The 26,923-nt window shown below is 37.2% G+C and overlaps 1 protein-coding gene across 1 annotated transcript in view; it reads left to right on the top strand.

Moving 5' to 3' along the window:
• The window catches only part of LOC102865910 (extended synaptotagmin-2-like), a 183,440-nt gene that overhangs the window by 99,487 nt on the left and 57,030 nt on the right, over positions 1 to 26,923 (top strand). The window contains exons 7-9 of the mRNA XM_006887662.1: positions 10,908 to 10,963; positions 16,465 to 16,585; positions 20,084 to 20,260. Coding sequence (XP_006887724.1) covers positions 10,908 to 10,963; positions 16,465 to 16,585; positions 20,084 to 20,260 — 354 coding nt within the window. The remainder of the gene's footprint in view (positions 1 to 10,907; positions 10,964 to 16,464; positions 16,586 to 20,083; positions 20,261 to 26,923) is intronic.

Here is a 26,923-nt window from a genome sequence, read left to right as displayed (position 1 = left end):
GACAGTGCGATTGGCACAGGACAGAGCAGAGTTTAGGGCTGTTGTACATAGGGTCACTATGAGTCGCAAGCACCTCGACGGCACATAACAACAACAACAGCAACAAACATTCCTGATTTTAAACCATGTCCCCTGTTCTTTTCAAACTCTGGCTACCGGTCCTTGTACAGATTCTACATGAGCACAATTAAGTGTTCTAAAATTCCCATTCTTCTCAGTGCTTCCACAGTTTATTATGATACACACAGTTGGATGTCTTTGCAAAGTCAATAATCGAGAAACACGTCTCTTTTAGGTGTTCTCTGCTTTCATCCACTACCCATCTGACATCAGCAATGCTAGCCCTCATTCCATGACGACTTCTAAATCTAACTAGAGTTTTTGGCAGTTGCCTGTCTATATACTACTGCAGTTGGTGGGTCTTTGGTTGGTTGTTTTTTGGATTTTTTTTTTTTCAGTTCTTCGTCAAGATTTTATTTTATAATTCCCACACTCTGTAGGATCATCTTTCTTTGCAATGGGCACAAAATATGAATCTTGTCCAATTAGTTATGCTGCAAATTTTCTTCTGGATTTTTTGATATTGAGGAGCAGGCTTGCCCACGGTGTCATATGTCTGTTAAAATACCTAGATTAGTATTCCCTCAATTTCTGGAGCCTTAATTTTTTTTCCAGTGCCATCTGTGCAGCCTGGAATTCTTCCTCATTTCTGAACAATTGATTCTTGATCAGGTGGTAACTCCTGAAATAAACATTGCATTTTATACTATTTTTGATTCACATTATGTTTCATATGATCATTCTCATGCATTATCTTTTACAAAATTAATTACCATTGGACCTTGCCCATCATTACCCTGTCTTTTCACCTGGATCCTTCCCATTTCCTCCCCAACACACACACTGTGCAACCTATGGTTTCACCCCTACCCATCCTCACCCCTCTGCTTCCCCCTCCCCCCTAATGTTTAACTAGATATCCTTGTATTTTTACAATAATGGTCTTACTCCATATTTGTCCTTAAAAGACTGAGTTAGTTCACTCAGTATAATGGTCTCCAGTCTCTCCCAAGTTATGTAGTGTTTTTGAAGTTATTGCTCCTGAGTGCTGCATAGTATTCCACTGTCTGAATGTACCACAATTTCTCAATACATTCAATTGTAGTTGGACATTTAGAACTTGTTTCCATGTTCTCGCAATGGTGAATAATGCTGCTGTGAACATTGGTGAATAATTCTCCATTTGTGTCTCAGTTCTAATTTCCTTGGAGTATATTCCTAGCAGTGAAATAGCTGGGTCATATGGAGTTTCTGTGTTCAACTTTTTGAAGAAACACAAAACTGTCTTCCAGAGTGGTTGCACCATTTTACAATCCCACCAACAGTGTATGAGTTCCCATCTCTTCACATCCTCTTCAGCATTTATTACTTGCTGCCCTGCTAAACTTTGCCACTCCTACTGGGGTGAGATGATATTTCATTGTGGTTCTGATTTGCATCTCTTTTATTATCAGTGGTTGGGGAAATCATGTGTCTGTTGACCATCTGAATGTCCTTCTCTGTGAAAATTCTGTATATGTCTTCTCCCCTTTTTGTAATTGGGTTATCAGTCTTTTTCTTGTAGAGGCCCAGGAGTATTCTATAAATTTTTGTTATGAGACCCTTGTCTGAGATCATGTTGCCAAATATTTATTTCCAGTCAGTAGGTTTTCTTTTCACCCTGTCAGTTTTTATAGAAGGTTGGTTTTACCTCATCTGCTTAAGATTTGTGTTTTCTTCTTAGCTCTGATCTGTCTGTGGGAGGGTAGGTAGCAGTCCCATCTCATTTTGATTCTCTCTCTGCTTCAGCCATGGTGGCTGCTGCTCTAAGTCTAGCTGGCACAAGAATGTCTTGTCCTCTAGAGTACCCACTGCATGCCTCCTTCTTCTTTGCTGGTGGCAAGACAGAGAGAGTTGGCAATTCAATTTTATAATTCTGATCAAATAATGAGAATATAAACAATGTTATTAGGAATGGCTTTTCAATCACTACATGAAATACTGTGTGGAGTACATGACATTGCAGGAAACAGTACTAGTGCTAGATTAAGAGTCCGTGGTTGTTTTCCTTCATTCACCTCATATATGCAATTCATGAGCATCTTGGGCCACTTTACTATTTTGATAACTTGTGACTAGTTGAATTGGTCTGTTTAGTTTTACATTTTTATTCATAATACAGTTTGCTGAGCAGTTGAGCCTTTCATATCTGAAATCAGTCTCTGTTTCACCTAAGAATTTTCATATACATAAAAAACACACGTGCACACAGAAATAACCTTACACTGACTTTTCTGAAGTTAGTCCATTTTTCATCCAAGGGATATAAGGGAGCTCTGGTGGCCTAGCTCCTGGGGAGTTGTCTCTCGCCAAAAAGTGACTCCTCTCTGGTGCTTTGAATCTGTCCATAGGTCGGCCAGAGAAAAATGAGATAGCCCTTCCTTGTTTTACAGCTTCCTGAAAACCTGCTGGAGGGTCAGATAATGAATCTGTTCTGATTCAACAACTGTCAATTTCAAGACATTATAAAAAAACTTTTACGAAAACCAAAATCCACCTCCACTGAGCCAATTGTGAGTGATAGCAATTCTGTGGGACGGTTCTAAATGTCCTAGAGGTTGTAAATCTTCACATGGGTAGACTGCTTCCTCTTCTGTCCAGTGGCAGGTAGGGTTGAACCACTAGCAGTTTGTTTAGCAGCTTAACAGCACCACGAGAGTTCCTTCAACTTTTATCAAGTCCCAAAGTACCTGTTCAACTATTTGGAATTGTAATTAAAATTTCATCAAAACATACATTTAAAATATTCTTCATTATAAAAAAAATAAAAAATATTCATTATATTATCCTTGAAAGATAACTTTTATTTAAACACCACCACTGCAAGGACTGTTTAATTCTATTTTCCCAAATCTTAAACAATTCTATCTTCATATAAAACAATTCTATCTTCATACTGTTAAATCTACATGGAGGTCAAGCAGACTGTATTCAGGATTTATATGGGAACAAGACTATCATGTACAACATGAGAAAAAGACTCTGAGAATGAAATTATATTTAGGAAGGATTACTAAAGAGCATTTTGAATGCCATTCATTTTATTATTCTCAATGATGATATTCATAGAGATATGATCTCATTTTAGTTAGATCTTGCCTTCTCCCTCCCGCCTTCTCTTCTTAGTAGTGTATCCCTTTCCTTCTTTCCTCCTGTCCTCTTGTTTTGCATGAAAGTTCATGAGACTTCCGTCTCTGTTAAACCTGCAGGGAAACATTACTACTTTTGTGATATCTTCTTCTTAAGGTGGAATACTTTGCATAAACCTCAGGTTGTACCTTGAGTATTAAGCAAAATTCTATGCTTTATCTCTGATATGTTCTCATTTCCTGAAGTAGATTATGATCAAAAGAAGACTCTTCAGAACTTAATGATAACATCCTGTTACATCAATGCTCCTGGATTTTAGAGTTTCCTGATACATGGATGTTTTCTGAAGATTGGAGTATTATACTTTGTTAAGGGGCCCTTGTTTGTATTTTTAACTTTTGAAGATATTTTCTTAATAATGTGAAAGGAAGGTGAACCCTTATATTTCAGTGCTTCTACATTAATCTCTGTGATTTGGAATATATACGTTTAGCCAGATGATTTTCAGTGTCCAACTTTTCACTTAGTTGTACTATTCTTGTAATCCTCCTACACACTTTAATTTGTTTTCCTTTCTGTAAACTGGTTTTCTTTCCTAAGAACATTTAATTTGTTCCTTCTAGTCATGAAAATCAATATCTAGCTATCATGGCCAATAGTTTTATACTGTTTTACAGTTATTTCTGCCTTGTTTTCAAATGAAGGTATCTGTATATAGGTGCTAAACTAAAGAAATTCATTGCTACTAAGTTGGAACCGACTCATAACTGACCATTCGTTGAGTTTCTGAGGTTGTAAATTTTGTAGTTGTTGTTGGCCCATACCTTAATCCTCCAGCAGTTTTTCAAAGGCAGTAAAACACACCAGAGGAGATTGCCCATCCTGGTCCTGCAGAGCAGCTGGTGGATTTGAACCATGTGCCTTTGGGAGTGCAGCGCCCTGGTGGTAGGAGACTCTTTTTCTTCTGTGGAGTTCCCATGGGAGACTGGTTCCACTAGGTGCTGTCCGATTCATTCAAATTCATTGTGAGACTATGTATACCAAAATGAAATCCTATCCACTTCTTCCCCCAGCCTCACAATTATTGCTGTATTTGAGTCTATATTTCACCCACTGTATAATCTGTCATAACAAGGAGTTTCCTTTTTTGTTCACTAGTGCTCTACTTTACCGAGTATGCTGTCCTTCAGGAACTGGCCTTGCCATCATCACTTTTTTAAAAAAATTTTAATAATTTTAATGAACATTTACAGAGACTTTGGATTTCCACTCACTCATTACACTTTTCTCCCCGCCCAGCCTTCTTCCCCACCCCCAGTTCACTCCTCTCCCTCAAAAGCAAAAGAAAAATTCTTTCCTTGGTATACAGTTCCGCCACACACCTCCCACCACCCCAAGTACACTCCACCATACAATCCCAAATGTGGACCCCCGTGAAAACTACAATACCCCATCATATATTGCTTTCAAATTATTCTCTCCCTCATCTGTTTCAATGCAGTATACTAAATTTATCCAGTTTTTCCTCAGTCTTACCCCATCCCTCATTTCAGTCCCATTTTACAGCAGTGGCACCAAGCAGTATTTGTCCTTTTGTGACTGAGATATTTCACTCAGCATAGTGTCCTCCAGGGTCACCCATTTTGAATAATATTGCATGAGTTCCTTGTTTTTTTAATGCAACGTAGTATTCCATTGTGTGAATATACCACAGCTTCTCTATCCATTTGTTTGTTGGTGGGCACTTAGGTTCTTTCCAACTCCTTGCTGTTGTGAACAAAGCCGTGATAAACATGGATGTGCATATATATATCTGCTTGGATGTCAGTTATGGTCTCTTTGGGGTATATTCCCAGTAGTGGAATTTCTGGGTCAAATGGTATCTCTATTTGCAACTTTTTGAGAAAGCACCATACTGCCTTCCACAGTGTTTGCACCATTTTACACTCCCACCAACAGTGAATAAGGGTTCCGGTTTCTCCACAACCTCGCCAGCATTTGTTACTTGCTGTTCTGTTAAATTTTGCTTTTCTGACTGGGGTGAGATGATATCTCATAGTTGTTTTGATTTGCATCTCTCTTAGAGCTAGTAATTTTGAACATTTCTTTATGTGCTTGTTGGCCATCTGAATGTCTTTGGTGAAGTGTCTGTTCATATCCTGTGCCCATTTTTCAATTAGATTATTTATCTTTATCTTGTTGTGGTGCTCAAGTATTTTATAAATTCTAGATATAAGTCCCTTAACTGACATGTCATTCCCAAGTACTTTTTCCCAGTCTGTGGCTTCCCTTTTTACCCTGTTGGAGAAGTTTTTGGATGTGCATAGGGATTTGATTCTTAGAAGGTCCCATTCATCTGTTTTATCTTCTCCTGGTTGTAGATTTTTCAGGATACTTGGAAGACTGTTTATGTTGTGGATTAGGACTAATAGAGTTCTTGCAAGCTTTTCTTTGATGTCTGCCATCACTTTTAAGGGGGCTTTGAAAGTAACTGTGTTTGATTTTCCTGGCAGGCAGGTCGTATGTTTGAGATTTTTTTGCCAAAACTATACTTGAAAGACTTTAGTTCTTTAGTTTCTTTATTAAATGTCTAGCTTTTTCCTTCATATCATAAAAGGTGATTGAAATTATGAAATGACCATAGATTGAGTCATGTACATGTTGGTCTTTAAAGTGACGTCGTTGACTTCTAACACTTTAACACGTTGCTGCACACTTTTAAATTGATGACCGTGCTTAGGAACACATTTTTTTCCCGTCATTTGCAGCAATATGCTAAAGGAATCCTTTGCAGGAGATTTGCCTCATGCAGTATGTTGTTGGATTCTTGTCTGCTGCTTTCATGGATAATGACTGTAAAGAAAAAGGAAATGCAATGAATGAATGGAAATCCAAAACCTCTGTAAAAAAAAAAAAAATAGAAAACTATATAAAAAAAAAGAACAAATAAAAAAAATGGGAAAAAAAGGGAAATGAAATACTTGATGACTTCAAACTTTTGTCCGTTTATCGTGATGCTTCTTTTGATCCAGTTGTGAAGATTTTTTTTTCTATTGAAATAGAATTCATACTGAAGGCTGTAGTCTTTGATCCTCTTCAGTAAATATTTCAAAACCTCCTTCTTGTTGTGTGCTGAGTTTTCAGAGGCTCTTTTACATCACATAGGAAAATGCCCATCTTTCTCACATAAAGCAGCAGGTTGATTGAGACCCCTGCCTCTGGGTTAGCAGAGCAACTCCTTACCCACTAGGCCACCAGAGCACCCTTCCTATAGACTAGTAGCTACATAGAAAAGTTTGATTAGATCCACGTTCCATTTTTTGTGAAAAAAATGTGTTAGCATTGATGTGTATTTTCTATTGTCTTCCATTACAATATTGAACAGTATTGCTTAGAGTGAAGCTAAAATTCATCAGTAGTTGGTATCAGTGTGATCTTCCACTATAAAGTTTCCGTTATTCTTTCTCCAGTTGCTTTTTTTGTTAGGTGTCATTGAGTACAATTTATTGCAACCCTATGAATAACAGATTTGAATTCTGTCCTATCCTGTGCCATTCTCATCATCTCTGACACACTTAAAACTCATTCCTGCTATAACTTTATCAGTCCACCTGGTTTCCTCTCTTTTGCCAACGCTCTCTCTACCTTTCCAATCCTGATGTTCTTCTCCAAGGAATAGTCTCTCCTAGCATCATGCCCAAGGTATGTGAGACAAAGCTTTACCATTTTTGCCTCCCAAGAGCACTGTAGTTACACTGTCTTCAAGACATGTCTGTCTGTTCTTTTGGCAGTTCATGAGATATATTCAGCACTGTTTTCCAACACCACAGTTCAAAGGCATCAATTCTGTCATCCTTATTCATTGTTCAGCTCTCAGCAGCATAGGAAGTGATCTTGACTTTCAGCATCTAGTAATAATTATTGCCTACATTCATTGTTAGTTTAAGGCTGTGGATCTAAAAAGTGATCCTTGGACAAGTGGTTTCAAAATCTGTATTGACTTTTGTCAGAAATGCAACTTCTTGAGCCTCATTTGAAACAAATGAAACAAACTATATAGATAAGGTTATCAGTTGTCTGTGTTTTCAAGTCTTCATAAAATTCTGTTACAAAATAACATTTGCAAATAATTGTAGTGTCTCGATAATATACATTATGTCATTTCTTCAGCAATGTTTTGGCTAAATAAAAACTTATAAATATTTATTCTTTTATTTTTAATTTTATTGTTGGATTAGCAACCTCCAAAATGACCAGTGACGATTTTTTTACCTCATGGGTTTTAAAATTTTTGGTATGATTCAGTTCTTTACTACCATGGTTGTCACTTGTCTTCAGCCAGCTAGCTGTAGTTTCTTCCAGTTTATTTCGGTGTCTTTTTGGTAAGTACTCTCATTAGTCTGTGTTTCCTTGTCTTCTTACCAGCTGTGTTACTAGCTCATCTGTCAGTTTCTGCCCAGTCTTAGAATCAGCCATTTCTTTGAAATCCTTGGTTCCTTTCAAGGAAAATGTAGACAGCATCATGAGCAGGATGTCCCTGGGTTGTCATTGCTTCTAGGCCTATTCAGTAGACCAACACACAAAACACCTGTTCCTGGCAAGCGGATTCTCACTCATTGCAGCCCTGTGAAATACAGTAGAACTGTACTGAAGAGTTTCCAAGGCTCTCTGTCTTGACGGAAGCCAGCTTCCACAACTTTCATCCAAGAAACACGTGATAGAATTGAACCTTTCTGCAGTCAGGCACTTTTAACCACTTCCAAATACTCTCCTTGCAAAATGCCAAGCAAAACTTTATTAATTCATACTGATATTTACATCCAGTTAATTCTATGGTTTTTAAAAATCTTTTCTTGTAGTTTTTGGTGAAAATATACACAACAAACACGCAAAACTTTCTACCCGTGTTACTCAATGACTGTTTCTGCATTGTGTCGGCATTCTCATAATTTTTTTTACTTTCTGGTTGTTGAAGTCCAGTTGAATTTGTCTCACTGTCCCTCAGCCTTCACATGCCTGCTTTAGGGTAATTGTTGACCATTTAGTCTAACATAGGTAAATTTTCATCCTTGTGCAGGACCCATGCTAATAATCTTCTATCATTGCAATTTTAGTGTAAGTGCTACCAAAGTGAGCATATATACATATTGTTATATACACAGATAAATGTTCAAAAGAGTATAATGTAGTACTTGTTTTTAAATTTTTTTTTACTTTGTTTTTGAAGATCTACCAAGCATATACCTGTTCAACTGTATGTACAATTATTTGACATTGGTTACATCCTGTGAGTTGTATATCCATTCTTACCCTCCTTTTCTGAATTGTTCCTCCTCTATTAACATAATTTTTGGTGCTGCCTAAGGTTCCTACCTATCTAAGTTGTCAGACTGCCATTGCAACTTTGACTTTTTCCCAGTTGGACTAAACTGTGTTTGGCTTTAGGACTTCAGGGGATATTTTTGGTCTAAAGTTGAAAGAATATCTCAGGGCAGTATTCTCAAAGGTCCGTCAAGCCTCTATCGCTAAAGAAAGTGTAGAATTCTCTTCAACATTTTTCCACCTTTTACAAGAATTCTTCTACTGACATTCTTTTCCTTTTTAACTAGCCTGCTATTTGGCTTAAAGGTGACTTCAAAGTATTTAGTACAGTTTGCAGGTTTAAAAAGTATGTGAGGGCAATAGTCTCAGAGATACTTCTAATCTCAATAGGTTAGTATGTTTGGATCTGTGAGGAATTTTAAGTTCTGTTCCACATTTTCCACTAGTTTTATCAGCATCCATCTACTACGATCCTAATGAGAGCATTCAGTAGTGATAGTCCTTCTGATCTCAGAGTTAAGGAGACCATGGTCATGAGATGTTTCGTCCTGTAGACCAGCTCTTTCTCTAATTATTGAGTTTCTGCCTTTTTCCTTTTTCTCTAGACATGTAGAAACCAATACTTTTATCTTGTATGACTGTGTGTGCAAGCTTTTATGACCCTGTTTGCTACTCACTAACTAGGAGATGGAAAGTAACATTTGTAAATAACATTATGCCAATTAACCGAGATGTCCCAAAAGTCTTTAAGGGGTTCTATAGTTTCGTTTTTTCTTGATTTTCATATTTATATGTCATTTCTCTTGTGCTAAAAAAATCCCATTTCAGTTCTAGAATTATTTTAAAAAATTGTTATTTTTCCCTGTAGTTTTGGTCTAGTCAAAACAATATAGTTTATAACATTTCTTTCCATCCCATCCGTTCCCAAGTGATTTGAACAGGTTTATTATTAATTTCTGTTTCACATCTTTTCCACAATATGTAACACAAATATTCCATTATGTGCAATATCCAATATCTGTTTTAAAATCCAGTATTAAAAAATAGCATTTTTAATCAATAGTTGTTACCAGATACCATTGTTTAACATAATATTAACCAGATAGCACATCCATGTTTATCACAGCTTTGTTCACAATAGCAAAGAGTTGGAAACAACCTAAGTGCCCATCAACAAACGAGTGGATAGAGAAGCTGTGGTATATTCACATAATGGAATACTATGCTGCATTGAAAAAGAAGAAACTCATGCAATATTTATACAAAATGTATCACCCTGGAGGACATTATGCTGAGTAAACTATCTCAGTCACAAAAGGACAAATACTGCATAGTGCAACTGTTGCAAAACGGGACAGACATGGGGGGGCGGCACTGAGAAAGATGGGATAAATTATGTGTACTGCATTGAAACAGATGAGAGATAGAGCTGTTTAAAAGGTATATATGATTAGGTATTATTGTTAGGACGTGTGTCCAGAACGAAGGCTACATAGTGGAGTGGACTTGGGGGGACGGATTGTATAAAAATGAAAGAATTTTTCTTTTACTTTTCGAAGGGAAGAATGAACTGGAGGGAAGGGTGCGCAGGGAGAAAAGTGCAACAATGAATGAATGGAAATCCAAAGTCTCTGTAAAGTTTCATTAAAACGAACAATAATAATAAATATTAACCAGATAATATAGGAATTTTTTGTGGTAAATACCATGACCAAAGAATACAGATGGTCAGCAAATTAAATGGAACACATACAACTAGTAATCAGCAAATACAAATTAAAATAATGATAAAGTACTGGTTTTCATTGTCACTTGAACTCATTTTTGGTGAGGCTATAGAATAAGAACATTTTCTTATATTATTGGTGATTGTAAATTTTTTTAATACTTATGGAAGGCAACTTGGTAGTGTCCATAAACATAAAAAATTATAATATTTAAGAAGTCTACTTTTATATTATATACTTTCTATAGTATAGTCTGTAGAAATAATTGCACGTGTATATAAGTTCATGTATATAAAAAAATGGTCATAGAAATAATTCACATCAAAATCACAAACTGCAGATATTCTACATGCTCTCCAAGAAGAGGCAAATAAATTATTAGTAGAAAAATTGTAATGTTCTGTGTTCTTAATATATTACAAAATGGGACAAATTATAATAGACAAATATTATACATTACCTCATTTTATTAAGAAACAAAATTTTATATATATGATTTGGTAATTGCATATAGTAAATGGCTTGTCTGGATACTCTTTTTTTTTTTAAGGAGATACATATATATATATATTGGTTTGCATACAAAATTTGTATAGATTGTGTTCCATTCATATACATTGTCTTCACACTGTACACTCATAATATTTTACCTTTTTTGTTTTGAAACAGCTTTTGGAAATTAACTGGACAGGACTAACAAATCTTCTAGATATCCCTGGATTGAAGTAAGTATTATGTAATGTCCTATAATATTTCTCTCACTGAAGTGTGGTACGTGTTTTCATTGTCACAATAATCATGACAATGGTTCAGACCTGTAATTATTGGGTAGAATGAAAACCTTTGTAAGTACTCTGATATGAGAAATTAATAATGAGTGTGCAATTCATCTTTATTCTCATAACCTTGTATACAGCCACTTGGATCTGACTAAATGAGGTAAAATGAGGTTTTAGGAGTGCTTTAAACCGTTCTTTTTCTTGCTTTTACTTTTCATTCATGAAACTTCCTTCTAGTCTTTATTGCTTAGAAACATTGTGTCCTTTTAATGTATAAATTAATTTTAAAATTGAGTTTTAATAATTTTCCCCCAAAACTAATTGAGAGCTTTAATAATGTGTATGTGTTTTAAAACTAACCCATTCTAGGTTCTCTCCAAGCTGTTGCTCCACTCTTCACTTTCTGCCTTGGGTAACCTTTACCCATGCCTCTTTGAAAGCAGTAGGTGTCAGTGTGGGACCTAGCGAACTTGTAGAACTCCTCTAGCCATATTTCTCACTGGAAGTTCCATCACTATTCTGTAGCAGTTTAGTATTTGAAACATGAGGAAACTGTCATAAAGTATTTGAGAGCATCAAAGGCACACCCCCTACCCGGAGAGAAATGAAGTCACTCTCATTATGTCACAAATCACCTCGTCTTAGGTGTCGGATGGTCATTATTTGTGACAAACCAATTTTATTAGTAGTCAGGAAGCTCTGAAACTGCAACCTTCTAAAAAAGCTTTGCTGTTATATTTGAAGGTTAAGATATACTATCTACTGGTTAAAATTGTGTGTATTTCTAGTAGATATTTTCCCTATCGGTATTTTCCCTTCAAAGTAGCTTAAAAATTAAATTGCAAAAACCTTGATTGCAGACTCTTTTTCTTTATTACAGTATTATTTTATGTCTCTGAAGTGACTATTAGAAGTTATATTCTTTTGCCTTCATTCTTAGAGAAAAAGTAGAAATTTAATAAATCTGGGCATAACTATGTCAATAACAACAACATATAATGAAAGTCCCTTTTTTAGATCCTGTAATATACTGGATGGCTTGGAAGGAGGAGTGGCATCCGCTTCCATAATAGCTTGCCTCCGCAAACCCTCTGAACCTGGAGAGAGGATGAAAGACACACATGCGTTGAGAACTGTCCTTCACAAGGTCACTAGGAGTCGCCTGCGACTCGATGGCACTTAACAACAACAACAATTTACCGGATACAGGAAAAGACTGTCATCTTTTAAAAAAAGTCTTTAGAAGTAAAGGACCATTTGTATTTATTAGTGTGTTCATTTATTAAAACAACGAACCCAAATCAGGCTGTAGTAAATGGATGAATTAAAGATGTTTTTTAAAGCAGTTTATACGTATATCCAACAAATAGTATTGTATTGAGTACCTACTATGGGCTAGTCACTGTTCCTAATATTTTGGGTACAGCTGTGACGGAAACAACTAGAAACCTAGCTCTTGTGGAGTTGCATTCAGGTGGTTCATTTCCTGGCTGGGATGAGCTCTTAAGAGTTATTGGGAGAACTTCAGGCAGAGCTAGGTATTGATGTTCGGATGAAACTATAAACTCACAAACTCAGCTGCTGTAGAGTCAGTTTTGATTCCTGGGGACTGAGCCTCAGGTTTCTGAGACCATCAATGTTAACAGGAGGAGACTGCCCATCCTTGTCCTGCAGAGCAACTGGTGGATTTGAACTGCCTGAGATGTGCAGGTTTGGGTTAGCAGCGCAACTCACTAGGTATGCTCTGTTTCCTTGCTGCCTGGTTTTCTTGCATGGCTTTGTTTCCAGAAGGCTCTTGCTCTATAGTACCAGTTTCTAGGTTTTAGTCTGCACGTTTGGCAGTGGAGGTGGGAAAAGAACTTCTTTTTAAGTGTCATTGAGTTGAGGATGTCTCATAGCGACCCAATGAACAAAAGATCTGAACCCTGTTCTTTAACTATCACTGTTTCTCTAATGGTCATTGTTTCCAGAGGCATTGTTGTTTAGGAAGTAGACGCCAATCCTGCTTCCAAGCCTGTCTTAATCTCGGAGCTCCACCAAATACTGTCCACCATAGTAACCATTATGGCATTTGACACATCAGTGGTTCAGCATCACAGCAACCCCAAGTTATCTCAGTAGAGCAAATAGATAAACCAGTGCTATACTACTTAGAAGAATGTTCATCCCAGACACAAGAAACACCGGGTCTGAGGGCCAAACTGGCTTTTATATACAAAGGGCTGCCCACCAGGTCCTGATTGACTTAAACAAGAGGCTTCCACCCCATAGCTCATTGTTAAGCTACATCCAATCAGCTCCCACACAATTGTGAACACAATAAAAAAAAACAAACCACAAAAAACCCAAACAGTCCACACCTGACCCTCAACCAAAACAAGAGAAATCACCTTCCAGAATCCAACTAGTTCATACATGAGCCTCCAAAGTAGGCCTAGCAAAAGTTCAATATTGACTTTTGTTTGTTCATCAGATATTTTTTCTTGATCAGATTCCTACAGTGTTGTTGATCAGCTCTGAGTATTTTGCCTGCTTCAGATGAAGCAGAGAAATGATAACTTACTTGAAAAAGCCCTATTATGACCATGAAGTCTGAGCATGGGGTGTTTCTCCACCAGAAGTTATGTTACTTGTTAGACAGGAAAATAAAAAAATATGTTGTTATTTAATTGCTATATTCCTGCTTTTAGATAAGGAGCCCTAAACTGAATGTTGAAAGAGTGAGAAAGTATTATAATGCTAATATGGAACATAATATGGAGAAAAGTGACAGATGTCACCTGAATGTTTGATGAGGAAGAATATCAAATGACAAAGAGGAGAAAACAAAATAAGAAAAATGTAATTTTTATGTAATAAGATAACAAAAGCTAGGGAAAGTTGGCAAATTGAGTAAAGGAGTATAACTCAGAAGGCTGGACATTAGTTAAAGGCTCATATGAAGGCTTGTCATGGTAACAATTCTTTTGATGGAACCTTTTGAAAATGATGCTGCTATTCTATAGTTATAAGGTCATGATTACCCTCTCACTATTAAGGTAGTTAAGGATCCTGTGCACTATTAAGGTAGTTCCCTTAGTATCACAGCAGCTAAGGAACTAGTTACATAATCACTAAGGAGTTTCTACTTCAACAGAAGTTTCAGTATAAATGAAATTGGCATATTTGGTGCTAAAACTTTGAAGGAATACCTTATTTCCTTCCTTAATGCACAAGTATCCAGTATGTCCAAACTTAGAACCTCTTGGTATCTTTGGAATTGTTAACATGAATAGAGCAGTGGTTATTATGTTTAAGTCCTTTTCCTGTATTAAAGTAGTAGGTCCTTAAGGTAACATTCCTTATGTCTGTTTGTCCTTATATGTGGAAAGCAAACAGTTGAACACTCAAATACTAGCTCAGAGGTGTTCATACCCAGTTCTGAGGGCACCAGAGGGCAGAACTGGCAAACTGTTTCAGGAAAGGCACAGCCTTGCAAATTTTTCCGAGCAGTTCTGTGCATGCATGACATCACCAGGAGTTGGAATTGATGCAGCAGCAGCAACTACAAGCAGCAACTCTCTTGAGTTCCTTGGGATACTCAGCCATATTCAGTTATATATCGTTGTTCAGTGCTAATGCCTGTTGCTTGGTATCAGTTGCAAGGAGCTGCTCTGCAGTCTGAAAGGCATGTGATTCAAGGCCACCAGCTTCTCTGAAGAAGGATGGGCATTCTCCTCCCTTGGGATTAACTGTCTCTGAAAACCCACTAGAGGGTCAGCTGTGGGTCGATTCTGACTATTGTATGCCACAACACCTTTTTCTTGATATATCTATGTTCATACTTTTAGCATCTAAAAAGTATTAGCAAGAAAACCATAAAATTTACATTTATTTTTCCTTTCAGAAGTACTTTCACATATACGTTACTTAGTCCTCACATTTGCTGTATAGAATAGACAAACGTCTGTTTGTGCAGATAGGTCTCCTACAAACATGATGAGTGCTCCCCAAACTCGCCTGACTCTCTACAATAAGTGTGCAAACACCAAGACCAAGAAGTGACACAACACAAGAAAGGCAGACTCTCTGTGTGCCCAGGGAAAGCGGCATTAGGACAGGAAGCAGAGTGGCTGTGGTGGGCAGACCAAACCAGTTTTCTGGAAAAAGATGAAAACTTCAAAGAAGATTGATTGTATTAAGACTTGAATGTGTTGAGCCACACTGCAGATCTAAAACAATTTCGGCTATCAAAAGCTGGACTGGGAACAGATAAGAAGAGAAAGGGGTTAGTGACCCAGGTCTAAGCTTCGGCTTGTTTTAGCAAGACAGTAAATTCTTGAGATTTTCATGTAATTTTTAAAAAAGATTAGACAAACATTAAAGTACATTTCATGCTTTAGCTTATATACATTTGTACAAAAGTACTGTACATATAAGATGGAGGGACAACACAGGAGAGGAAGACCTTGAATGAGATGGATCGATACAGTAACTGGGACTATGGGGGTAGGTTTATCGGAGTCAGTGGGACTGACTCAGGACAGGGCAAGCTTTAGAGCAGTTATACATAGGGTCACTATGAGTTGCAGGCAACTTGACGGCATATAACAACAATAACTGTACATCAAAAAAAGTGCATTTGTTTCTCTACTCCTGTTATCGATGTCACCACATAGGGATATATACCATCAAGCCAAATCCACCACTGTCTGATTGAGTCTGACTCATGGTAACCCTCCATTATGTTACAAATCTTTATGAGAAGACTGTCCATCTTGCGGGCGGATTCAAACTGCCAACCTTTTGGTTAAAAGCCTAACATAACTCACTGTGTTACCATGTTGTAGGTGTGTTCCATCACTTGGAACCAATTCATAGTTGACTCTGTGAATCTCCAGGAGGAGATTGCCCATTCTTCATCCATGGAGCAGCTGATATATTTGAACTACATGCCCTTGGTATTGTAATGCAGATTCTTACCACTAGGCCACCAGAGCTCTCTAATACTTTAGATATTTATTAAAATTATTAAAGTATACTGTATTCCTAGTAAAATGCTTGAATAGAGAAAATTATATATTATTGTACTTTTCTATGAGTCACTGTACTCTTACATATGTTTGGAATATTTTGTGTTAAAAAAGAAATTTCATAAAATATATCTTAGATATGTAATATTACATCTATTGACTGGCTTTAGAAAACTACAGTATATTATTCAGAAATTGTTAAATACAGGAAAATATTACCATGGATTCTAAGAATAAATTTTACATCTTAGTCTCCCTAGAAGTGTAGCAGCTAACATACTGAAATACTAGTTTTAAATTTAACATTGAAGAAATTAGAGAACTAATACTATAAATGGAATATTGATGTTGATGGTAAGTTTATTGCTAAAGTTGTTCGCAAGTATTGATATGTCTGATAGTTGGTTTGTTCTTTTTTACTTCCCAATTTAACAGTGGTTTATCAGATACTATCATTTTGGATATAATATCGAACTATTTGGTGCTTCCCAATCGAATCACCGTTCCTCTTGTCAGTGAAATTCAAATAGCTCAGTTGCGGTTTCCTGTACCAAAGGTAAGCCTGTTTTAGGATCCTTTGATAATGAAAAACAGATGGTGGAGACCTTTTCACTTGTTTGGATGTTACAGTACTTGTCCTCTAACTTGCTATAGTGTCTCTGAGTGCGGTAATAGCAGTTCATTCTACTCCTTAAAATATACAGTTAAGTGCCTTTGACCCTAAAACTTGTCACTGTACCTCAGAGGTTTTAGTGAGAATTTAATTTAGTAAATGTTACTGCAGGTAGTTGATGACAACTGTGATCAGCATCAACAACTTTATTAGCATCTTAGAAAGCACAAGTTGGGGGAAACTATATACATTTATATGACAGCTGTACTCTTTGGACATGTTATTTGAGCATCAGTTTCTTCATCTATAAAATATTATGCATCAATATTTGAGCTTTAGTTTCTTTATCTGTAACATATTGATGATGCATATTACATGGAGTTAGGTAATTAATAACTTGCTGTAGTTACTAATAATACCTTAAAGTGTTTTTTTAAGGTTAAATGAAAATTTCCTCATTAATAGCGTTAATTGCCTTTTACTAGGTCGTTGTCTGTTAATTGTTGTTCTAAAACTAAGCATCCAAATTAAGAGAGACTAGGAAGAAGGATTGGTGATCCTCTTCTGAAATATTAACGAGCCTTAGAAAACCCTGTGTCCAGCAGAGAGCACAGTTAGAGTACACTAATAGATATGGCAACTGAGCCTGAGCACACAAATTTGGAAGCACAAAGGAGGACTGGGGCAGTTGGGGGTTGGTGTGTCGGAATCAGTGAGACTGATTAAGGATTAAGGACAGGACAGGGTTCAGAGCTGCTGTACATAGGGTCGCTATGGGTTGCAGGAGTCTGAATGGCACATAACAACAGCAACAACAAACAACAGATCATTGAGATGATTGGAATGGATTATCTCTTACAGTCTCCTCTTCTCCTCTAAATTTAAAGGGAAATTTTAACAACTCCTCTATCTTCTTAGTCTGTTTTTGTGCAGTCTATGTAGGTGGCCAAGTCGTCAGCAGCTGTGCTGTAGTCACAAAGGCATGTGGTTCGAATCCACTAGCTGTTCCTGGGGGAAAGATAGGCAATGTTCACCCTTGTGATTTACTGCCTCTGAAAACCCACTGCCACCTGAGTTGTGAGTCGATTCTGACTTGATGGCACACAACAAGAACAAAAACATTCTCATCATAACACACCGTGTATTCATTTACCATAGCTGACAATAGAAGTGAGCTACTTATAGAAGTCAGATAGGCAGTCCTGTCATGGTAGTTTGGAGGCCTAAATCACAGGGGGTTGAGCTGCTAACCCAGAAGCCAGCTTCTCCAGAGAAAGATGAGCAGAAACCCAATGGGAGGGATCAGCTGTGAGGCAGTTTTGGCTCTTCTACAGTGAGTTTATTATGATACTCTCTGCAGTAAGTAGCACAATTGATGATGACAAGGCAATTTATTTTTACTAATACACGTGTTAAATTGCTTCTATTTCAGTATATATAGTGGTATGTTTTGTTTCCTGGAGTGTAAGTAGGCATCATTTCCCAAATGCCTTGTTATTTTTTCCTCATTAAAGTTAAATTAGATCTCAATAGTAGTGAACAAATCAACAGACATTTGTAAATAGTCTTCTATTTTAAGTACAACATCTCAGTTTGATGTCCAGATTCATTATATTGCTGGCATTTAGCAGATTGTGACACTGCATATTAGAAAGGAACGTCTTTTGTTTTTACTTACAGTTTCTCATCTCTGAAGCTACAGGAACTCCTTTACGTGTAGAAAACCACATTTCTTTGTCACTTTACCTCTCAGTGATCTGGATCTTAATGAGCACTTGCTGTTATGGGTCATTGAGATGACAAGCTCACTGCTGTTGAGTCTCTTTTGACTTACAGTGATTATCCATCAGATTTCTGTGACTGTTAACTGTCTGCAGAAGGAGACTGCTCATCTTTGGTCATCCCATGGAGCAGTTGCATTCAAACTGTGACCCCTTCTGTTTAACAGTGTAATGGCCTATGTCACCTAAATCACGACTTCTTAAGTGCTATTGGATTTATTAGCCAGAAACTTAAATAAGTTTCCTGAGTGGCTCCAGCAGTTCACTGTTGCCTGCTAACACGAAGCTGCCAAGTTTGAAACCTCCCATAGGTCCCTCAGCAAAAATGACAGTTACACTGCTTTCATAAAGTTTACCATCAAGAAAGCTATGACATAGTTGTACCTTATAACACATGGGGTTAGTATGAGTCAGAATCAACTTAGTGGCAAGGAATTTGATGATTTTTTTGTTTTCTTGAGAATTGAAATGTATATTGCCAAATTATTTAAACTTTAGAGAGATGAAAACATAAGAATGTTTCCTTTAAAAGCATTCTTAATCTGCAGAAGTACATGTCTTCTGGTACTGAGTTACTAGTAATAAGAAAACCCATGGCTGCCAAGTGAGTTCCTCCAGGTGGGGACCCTCCAGCAGTGTTGTTGCAGGGCTGTCGACTTGAGTTAGAGGAGACAGCCTTTGCTTTCTCTACCAGGAGCAGATGATGGGTTTGAATCCCTGACTTTTTAGGTAGCAGGTGAAAAGTTAACATCCTTACTCATGAATAAAGCCCAAAAACAAATGTACTGCTGTTGAGTCACTTCCAACTCATAGCAGCTCCCCATTGGGTTCCCAAAGGAGAAAGTCTTTGTGGGAGGGTTTGGAGTGGCTAGTGGGCTCACATGTCACACCATTCAGCTAAGCCAAGCACTGTGCCAGTCAGGTAAAGTACCTTCTCATTTAAAAAAAAAGAAGCACTGTTGATGTAGTGGTTAAGCATGTGACCTCTGACCAGAAGCTCAGTACTTCACACCTACCAGCCACAAGTAAGAAAAATATGGCTGTCAGCCTCAAAAACTTCCGTTTCTTCATCTATTGCTCTAAAAATTGAATGATGTAACACTTGCATGTTAAGCACTTATTCATCAATCTGATACATTCTCTAGTGCTATAATTTACTGCAATATTATAATACAGGATTTTTTGGTGACCATAAGGCTTTATGTACTCCAGTCTACTATTGACTTGCTAATATGTCTTCTCCCGTTGGGCCCAAACCTCAGTCTTCCTTAAGCTAAGTACTGTCTTGCTCTAGAACTACACACTTAGTTTTCCCTCTGCCAAGAACACACTTTCCCTAGATGGCTCTGTAGCTCTCTCCTTCACTCTCCTCAGGTTTCTGTACACAGAGAAGCCTTCTCTGTTCTGACTCAAACCATTTCATTCTGGCACTGTCTTCTTTGCTTGTCGTTTTCCCTTAGTGCTTCTTATCTATTACCTTTCTTTTTTTAAAACTGTCTCTCTCCTTGACTACAGTATATATTGCAAGAGAACAGAGCTTTTATTTTGTTCACGCTTGCATCCTTATTTCTTAGAATACTGTTAAGACATACAGCCATCATTTAATAGTCATTGAATAAACAAATGTATAGCCTGAGTTTTTTTTTCTTATTCTTTTCAGGGTGTTCTAAGGATACATTTTATTGAAGCTCAGGATCTTCAGGGAAAAGATACTTATCTTAAAGGACTTGTCAAAGGAAAGTCAGACCCTTATGGCATCATTCGAGTTGGCAACCAAATCTTCCAAAGCAAAGTTATCAAAGAAAATCTTAGTCCAAAGTGGAATGAAGTTTATGAGGTAAAATGTTTTAATAAGTAATAATGTAACCTGGTTGTATGGGTAGACACTCAGTCAATTATAATTCTAGTTCTGTCACATATCAACTTGATTAATTTAGGCAGTAACTTAAAATATCTTAGCTTTCATTTTCTGTCTTTCTAAAAATTTTGCCCAAAACTAGACCCATGTGAATGTAGTCAACTGTTCCTTCGCAAAGGAGCAAGCACAATTTAATGTTGAAAGGATTATTTTTTTTTTAACAACATGCCAAAAGTTGGTGGGTTTTTTACATTTACTTTATTTATTTATTTATTTTTAATTCTAGTTTTATTTACAAAATTTGAATAGGTTTGGGTTTTTTGACAGATCATGGTAGAACAACTATGCGTGCGCGCTCACACACTCATTCCTTTATACAAATTTTTTCAAAGCATAACTCAAAATGGATCACAGATATACACATGTTAAACACAAAGCTATAGAAATTCTAGATGATAGGACAGAAGAAAATGGAACAGATTTGATTTCACAGTGAGTTTTTGGCATACAAGCTAGAGAACAGTCTTTATAAGGGGAAAACTGCTTTATGAAAGATGCAGTTATTTGGGAGAAAAAGTGAAAAGCCACAAACTGAAAGCAAATACTTGTTAAAAAAAGAAAATTCTTGGAAAATACAACCAATAATTTCTTTCTAAGGCATACAAAGAACTAAAAATTCAACAAAAAGAAAACAAATTAGGCAATAAAAAAAGGAGTCAGAGAGCTGAACAAACACCTCATCAAAGAAGATACTATCATAGAAAAAGATGTTAGATATCATACATTAGTTGGGAATCGCAAATTAAAACAATGGTGACTGTCACCACTCCTATTCAATATGTATTGGAAGTACTTGCTAAGGCAATATGACAAGAGAAGGAAACGAAAGACATACAGATCAACAAAGAGGTGCTCAAACTGTCAATATATGCAGATGATATGATATTGCACACAGAAAACTCCAAGGACTCAATGAAAAAACTGTTAGAGCTAGTAGATCAGTTAGGTAAAGAGGTAGGATAACAAGATGAATATCCAAAAATCAGTGGTATTCCTCTACAGTAACAGAGAGAACTCAGAAAAAAGCAGTACCCAACCACAAATTGCAATACGTAGAAATAAATATACCTAGAGACACAAAAGACGTTTACAAAGAAAACATTTCTGCAAGAAACAATAAAAAAACCTATATTGTTGTTATGTGCCGTCGAGTCACCTGTGACTCATAGTGACCCTATGTACAACAGCCTTAAACCCTGCTCTATCCTGTGCCCATCTTACAATCTATACCACACCTACCACCATTACCCAGTCACTGAATCAGTCCATCTAATTCAGGGTCTTTCTCTCCTGCACTGTTCCTCCACCCTCCCAGGCGTGACATCCCTCTACATAAATGGAAAATGTTTCCTGTTCGTGGATAGAAGACTCAATATTGTAAAAATAACAGTCCTCCTGGAAGCAGTTAACATATTTTAACACAATCCCAATATAGGTACCAAGTTCCTTTGTCAAAGAGAGAAAAGGCAAATGTCAAGTTTATTTGGAGAGCAAAAACCTTGAATAAGCAAACACTTCTGAAAAACAAGAATGAAGTGGGAGACATAGCACTCCTTCTACACAGCTGTAATAACCAAAACATCAAAACCTGCTACACAGCTGTAGTAACCAAAGCAGCATGGCACTGGTACAATGACAGGCACATAGAGAACCCAGAAATTAATTCATCTATCTGTGGCCAGCTGGACAGAAAGTGGTGCTACCAAGCCAACGGTGGGTGACTTTAGTCCATGCCCCTCAGGCCTGTTTTTAATTGTTTTTCGTGAAGCATTCTTATAGGTCATACAGCCCTGGTGTGTCCACTGGCCGTACAGAGGTAACTTGTGGTTGCTGTGAATCTGAACTCTGTGACACTGATGTGTCAGATGTGATAATGGTTACCCATAGTGGACAGTGTTTGGTGGAGCCTCTGATTAAAACAAGCTTGGAAGCAGGAGTGGCACCCACTTCCAAAATAGGTTGCCTCTGGAAACCCTGTGAATCTGGAGAAAGAATGGAAGTTACACAAGCATTCAGGTCTTCCGTTCATAGGTTTGCTATGAATCGCCTATAACTCAGTGACACTTAACAACAACAACATGGCCAGCTGATACTCGATAAGGAAACAAAACCTATCAAATTGGGAAACAACAACATCTTCAACAAATAATGCTGGCAAAACGTGACTGCTACCTGCAGAAAGCCGAAGCAGAATTCACACCTCTCATCACACATAAACATCAACTCAAGATGCATCAGGAACTTAGGGGTAAAGCCCAAAACCATAAAGATCTTAAGAGACTAATTGGGATCAAGCTTACAAGGCCTAGCCCATGGTATAAAAAGGCTGACAAATACAGCCAGAAGTACGCAGCCAGGAAAGGATAAAATTGATGAATGGGACCTTCTAAAGATTTTTTAAAAATTTTATTTAATTAATTAATTAATGTGTGTACCGTCAAATTGGATCTGACTGGTACAGGAGGCGATTGTTCATCCTTCTTCAGCAGAGCATCTGGTGGATTTGAACCATGCACCTCTAGGATTGCAGTGCAGTTTCCTGCCACTAGGCCACCAGAGCTTGCCTGGACTTTCTAAAGATTTAATCCCTGTGTCCCTCAAAAACTTTTTCCAACAAGATGAAAAGAATACCACTGACTGGGAACAAGTATTTGGCAATACCATCAGAAACAAGAGTGTCATAACAAAATTTTATAGAATACTCCTGTGCCTCCACAAGAAAAAGACTGGTAAACCAATTACAAAATGGTCAAAGGACATGGAAAGAATTTTCACAGAGAAAGACATTCTAATGGCCAATGAAAAAAAAAAATTTTAAAAAATGCTCCAGATCACTGGCAATAAGAGAGATGCAAATCAAAATCACAGTGAAATACTATCTCACTCCGATAGCAGTGGTGAAAATTTACAGAACAGCAAGCAATAAATGTTGGAGAGATAGGAACTCTCATACACTGTTGGTGGGATTGTAAAATGATACAAGCACTCTGAAAGACAGTTTGGCCTTTCCTCAAAAAGCTGAACGTAGAAATTCCATATGACTCGGCTATTCCACTGCTTGGAATATACCCCAGGAAAATTAGGACAGAGATGAAAATGGAGATTTGTACACCAATGTTCGTAGCATCATTACTCACCATAGCAAGAACATGGAAACAGCCCAAATGTCCAACCACAGGTGAATGGATTGAGAAATAGTGGTACATTAATGGAGTACTATGCTCCTCTCAGGAGCAGTCATTTTAAAAATTATTACCTAACTGGGGAGGGACTGGAAAGCATTATGCTGAGTGAACTAACTCAGTCCCATAAGGACAAATACTGTATGAGACCATTATTTTAGAACTAGAAAGATAACTAGTAAAACATTGTTGAGGATCCAAAGAGGGTGAGCAGGAATAGAATGGTGAGGACAGGCAGGTGGATGTCATAGGGTGGCACAATTTGATGGATAACAGGAGGGGTGGGTAAAGAAAATGGGAAAGACAGGAGCATGGTGTTCACTGTTGATTAATTTCATATAGTAGTGAATCAGAATGATTCTGTGAAACACAATATGAACTTTGTAAGCAAACCAATATAAATTAAAATTTTTTTTTAAAAAAACAATGATGAGGCACCACTATTAATTCCTATTAATATGGCCAAAATTAAAAATAATGCTGATAACACCAAATGCTAGTAGGGATGTGGAGCAGTAAGAACTTGCATACATTGCTGGTGGGAATGCAAAGTGGAACAGCCACTTTGAAAGAGAGTCTGATAATGTTTTACAAAGCTAAGCATGTCTTACCATATGCTCCCTCAGTAATATTCCTGGACACTTACCCAGGTGAATTGAAGACTTTCATCCACACAAAAACAGTGTCTTTACCGTTATTTGTAATTGACAAAAATGGAAGGCAACCAAGCTGTTGTTGAGTAGGAAAATATGAGCTGTGGAACATTTTACAATGAAGAATTATTTTACAGCCACAAGACATGAGGTAAAGCCATGAAAAGCCAAGGAGTGACCTTCAGTGCTTATTGCAAGTAAAATAACAGAATATGGAAAAGTTCAGTAAGTCATGGCTCTGTGTGACATTTTGGAAATGGCAGAACTGTGGAGACAGAAGAATGTTCAATGATTTCATGGAAGAGGGATGAGTGATTAGGTAAAATACAGGACATTTATAAGCCAGTAAGACTTCTGTTGTATACCAAATAATGGACACATGGTATTACAGCATAGTCAACTCTAAAGCCTTTACATAATAATAGTCTGTTGATAATAGTTTTTCAAGTGTACTTCAAGAATACAATTATTGATACAGTGTACGCGATGGACAGAGGGTACATAAAGACTCTACTTTCTGCACAGTTTTTCTATAAACATAGAGCAGCTCTAAAATATGAATGTATTTTTTAAAGTATTGTGCCTTCTATATTTGGGGAACATAAAATACCATACATAAAAATTTTAAACTTAATTATATAGTAGTGTTATAATACATAATTAGCAGAATATTTTTCAAAATATAATTTTTTTTCAAATTACAAGATGTATATGTGGTTATTAATGCACACACACTGTAAGTTGAGATCAGTTATGTACTCTTGTGGAGAGTTTCATTTAATATAGCTGTTGTTGTTGGGTGCCGTCAAGCTAAGTACGGCTCATAGTGACTCTATGAACAACGAATCTGAACCTCTTCCTAACCTGTGCCATCTTCACACTTCCAGACACACTGGAGTCCATTGGGCAGTCACTCTGTCAGTCCACCTGGTAGAGGGTCTTTCTCTCCTTTGCTGACAATCACCCTTGTAAACATCATGTCCTTTTCCAGGGAATGGCCCCTCCTAGCTACATGCCCAAAATATGTGAGGCAAAACCTCATTATCTTTACCTCTAAAGAGTACTATGGCTGCACCCTCTCCAAGACATACCTGTTTGTTCTCTTGTCAGTCCCTGGATTGTTCAGTGCTCTCCTCCAACAGCACAGCTCAAGGACTTCAATTCTTCTGTCATCCATGTTGACTGTCTAGCTCTCAGATGCATAGCAAGTGCTCAGAAAGACCATGACCTAAATTAGGCACACCTTAATCTTCAAACTGACATCATTACTCTTTAATAACTTGGTGAGGTCTCTAAGTGCACATTTTCCCAGTGCAGTGTGTCTCCTTATTCCCTGACTGTTGATATCATGGGTGTTAATTGTGGATCCAAGCAGATGTCAATAAATATGTATCTACATCATCTGTATGGAGTTCTCCTGTTTTAGTGGTAAGGAATTGCACTGCCAGTCCAAAAATAGATCCACCAGCTGCTCTACAAGAGAATGATGAGTATTCCCCCATGTGCAATTTACTGTCTCTGAAAACTTGCTGGAGGGTCAGCTGTGAGTGAATTTAGACTCTGTAGAACTCAACAACAACACATCTGTAATATCTGTACCATTTAATAGATGCCAGAGAGCTCTAAACAGCTTTTTTTGTTAGGTACTGTTGTTGAGTATGACTCATAGCAACCCTCTGAACAATTGATGTGAACACTGTCCTATCCTGTGCCATCCTCACAGTCTCTGCTACACTCAAGTTCATTGCCTCAGTGACCAGGTCACACTCACCTAATTGAGGTTCTTTCTCTACTTCACCACATCTCTGCTTTTTCACACATGATGGCCTTCTCCAAGGAATAACCTCTCCTAGCAACATGTCCAAAGTGTGTGAGACATATGTTCATCATCTTTGCCTCCAAGGAGCAGTCTAGCCACACCTTCTCTAAGACATACCTGGTTTTCTTGGCAATGCACTTTACAGCACATAACAACCACCACAAAAGCATGGGATCTTCAACACTCGTCTCCAGCACCACATTTAAAAGGCATCAGTTCTTCTGTCATCTTTATTCATTGTCAGCTCTCAGATGCATAGCAAGTGACTGAAAAGACTAGGCCCTAAATCAGGTGTACCTTAGTCCTCAAACTGACTTCATTACTCCTCAATAATTTGGCCAGATCACTGTAGATAGTACTATAGCCAGCATAGACTTGGCGAATACAATGTGTCTCCTGATCTTCTGATTGCTGATACTAAGCGTATTCAGTATTATAAATAGTGTGGCTAGATGTAATATGAATGCATTTTTCTTCACTTGATCATATTTTTCTCAGACAAATTTGTAAAGTTGACTTGCCAAATCAGAAGTTAGAAATCTTATAAAGACTTGATATAGTTTTGCAAAAGACTTCTTTCAAAATTTTGAATATTTTAGCAAACTTTGCAGAAATGTAGTGAAAGTAATGATTCCACCTATGTCCTATTTTCCCATTCATCATTGCCAAATTTCTTTATCTCCAAGTGATGGTAAAATGGGTAATTTCAAGTTATTCTAAGGACAATAGCTTTTCAGTATTCTAAACAGAACAAATTTAAGACAGTGTTGTATTCTACTTTGTGAAACTATGCCAATCCTTGTCATAGGCTTATGGTCAATACCCTAGAGTCATGTTTTGAAGTGACTGAATTTAAACCACTGAAATGTAATCTTAGATAAGTAAAAAATAAATACAATGGATTGTTAATATACTGCATAGTATTTTA

The sequence above is a fragment of the Elephantulus edwardii genome, unplaced genomic scaffold, assembly GCF_000299155.1.
Source record: "Elephantulus edwardii isolate Elephantulus edwardi_28Jun2011 unplaced genomic scaffold, EleEdw1.0 scaffold00060, whole genome shotgun sequence".
Taxonomy (NCBI): domain Eukaryota; kingdom Metazoa; phylum Chordata; class Mammalia; order Macroscelidea; family Macroscelididae; genus Elephantulus; species Elephantulus edwardii.
This window is presented reverse-complemented; position numbering and strand designations above follow the sequence as displayed.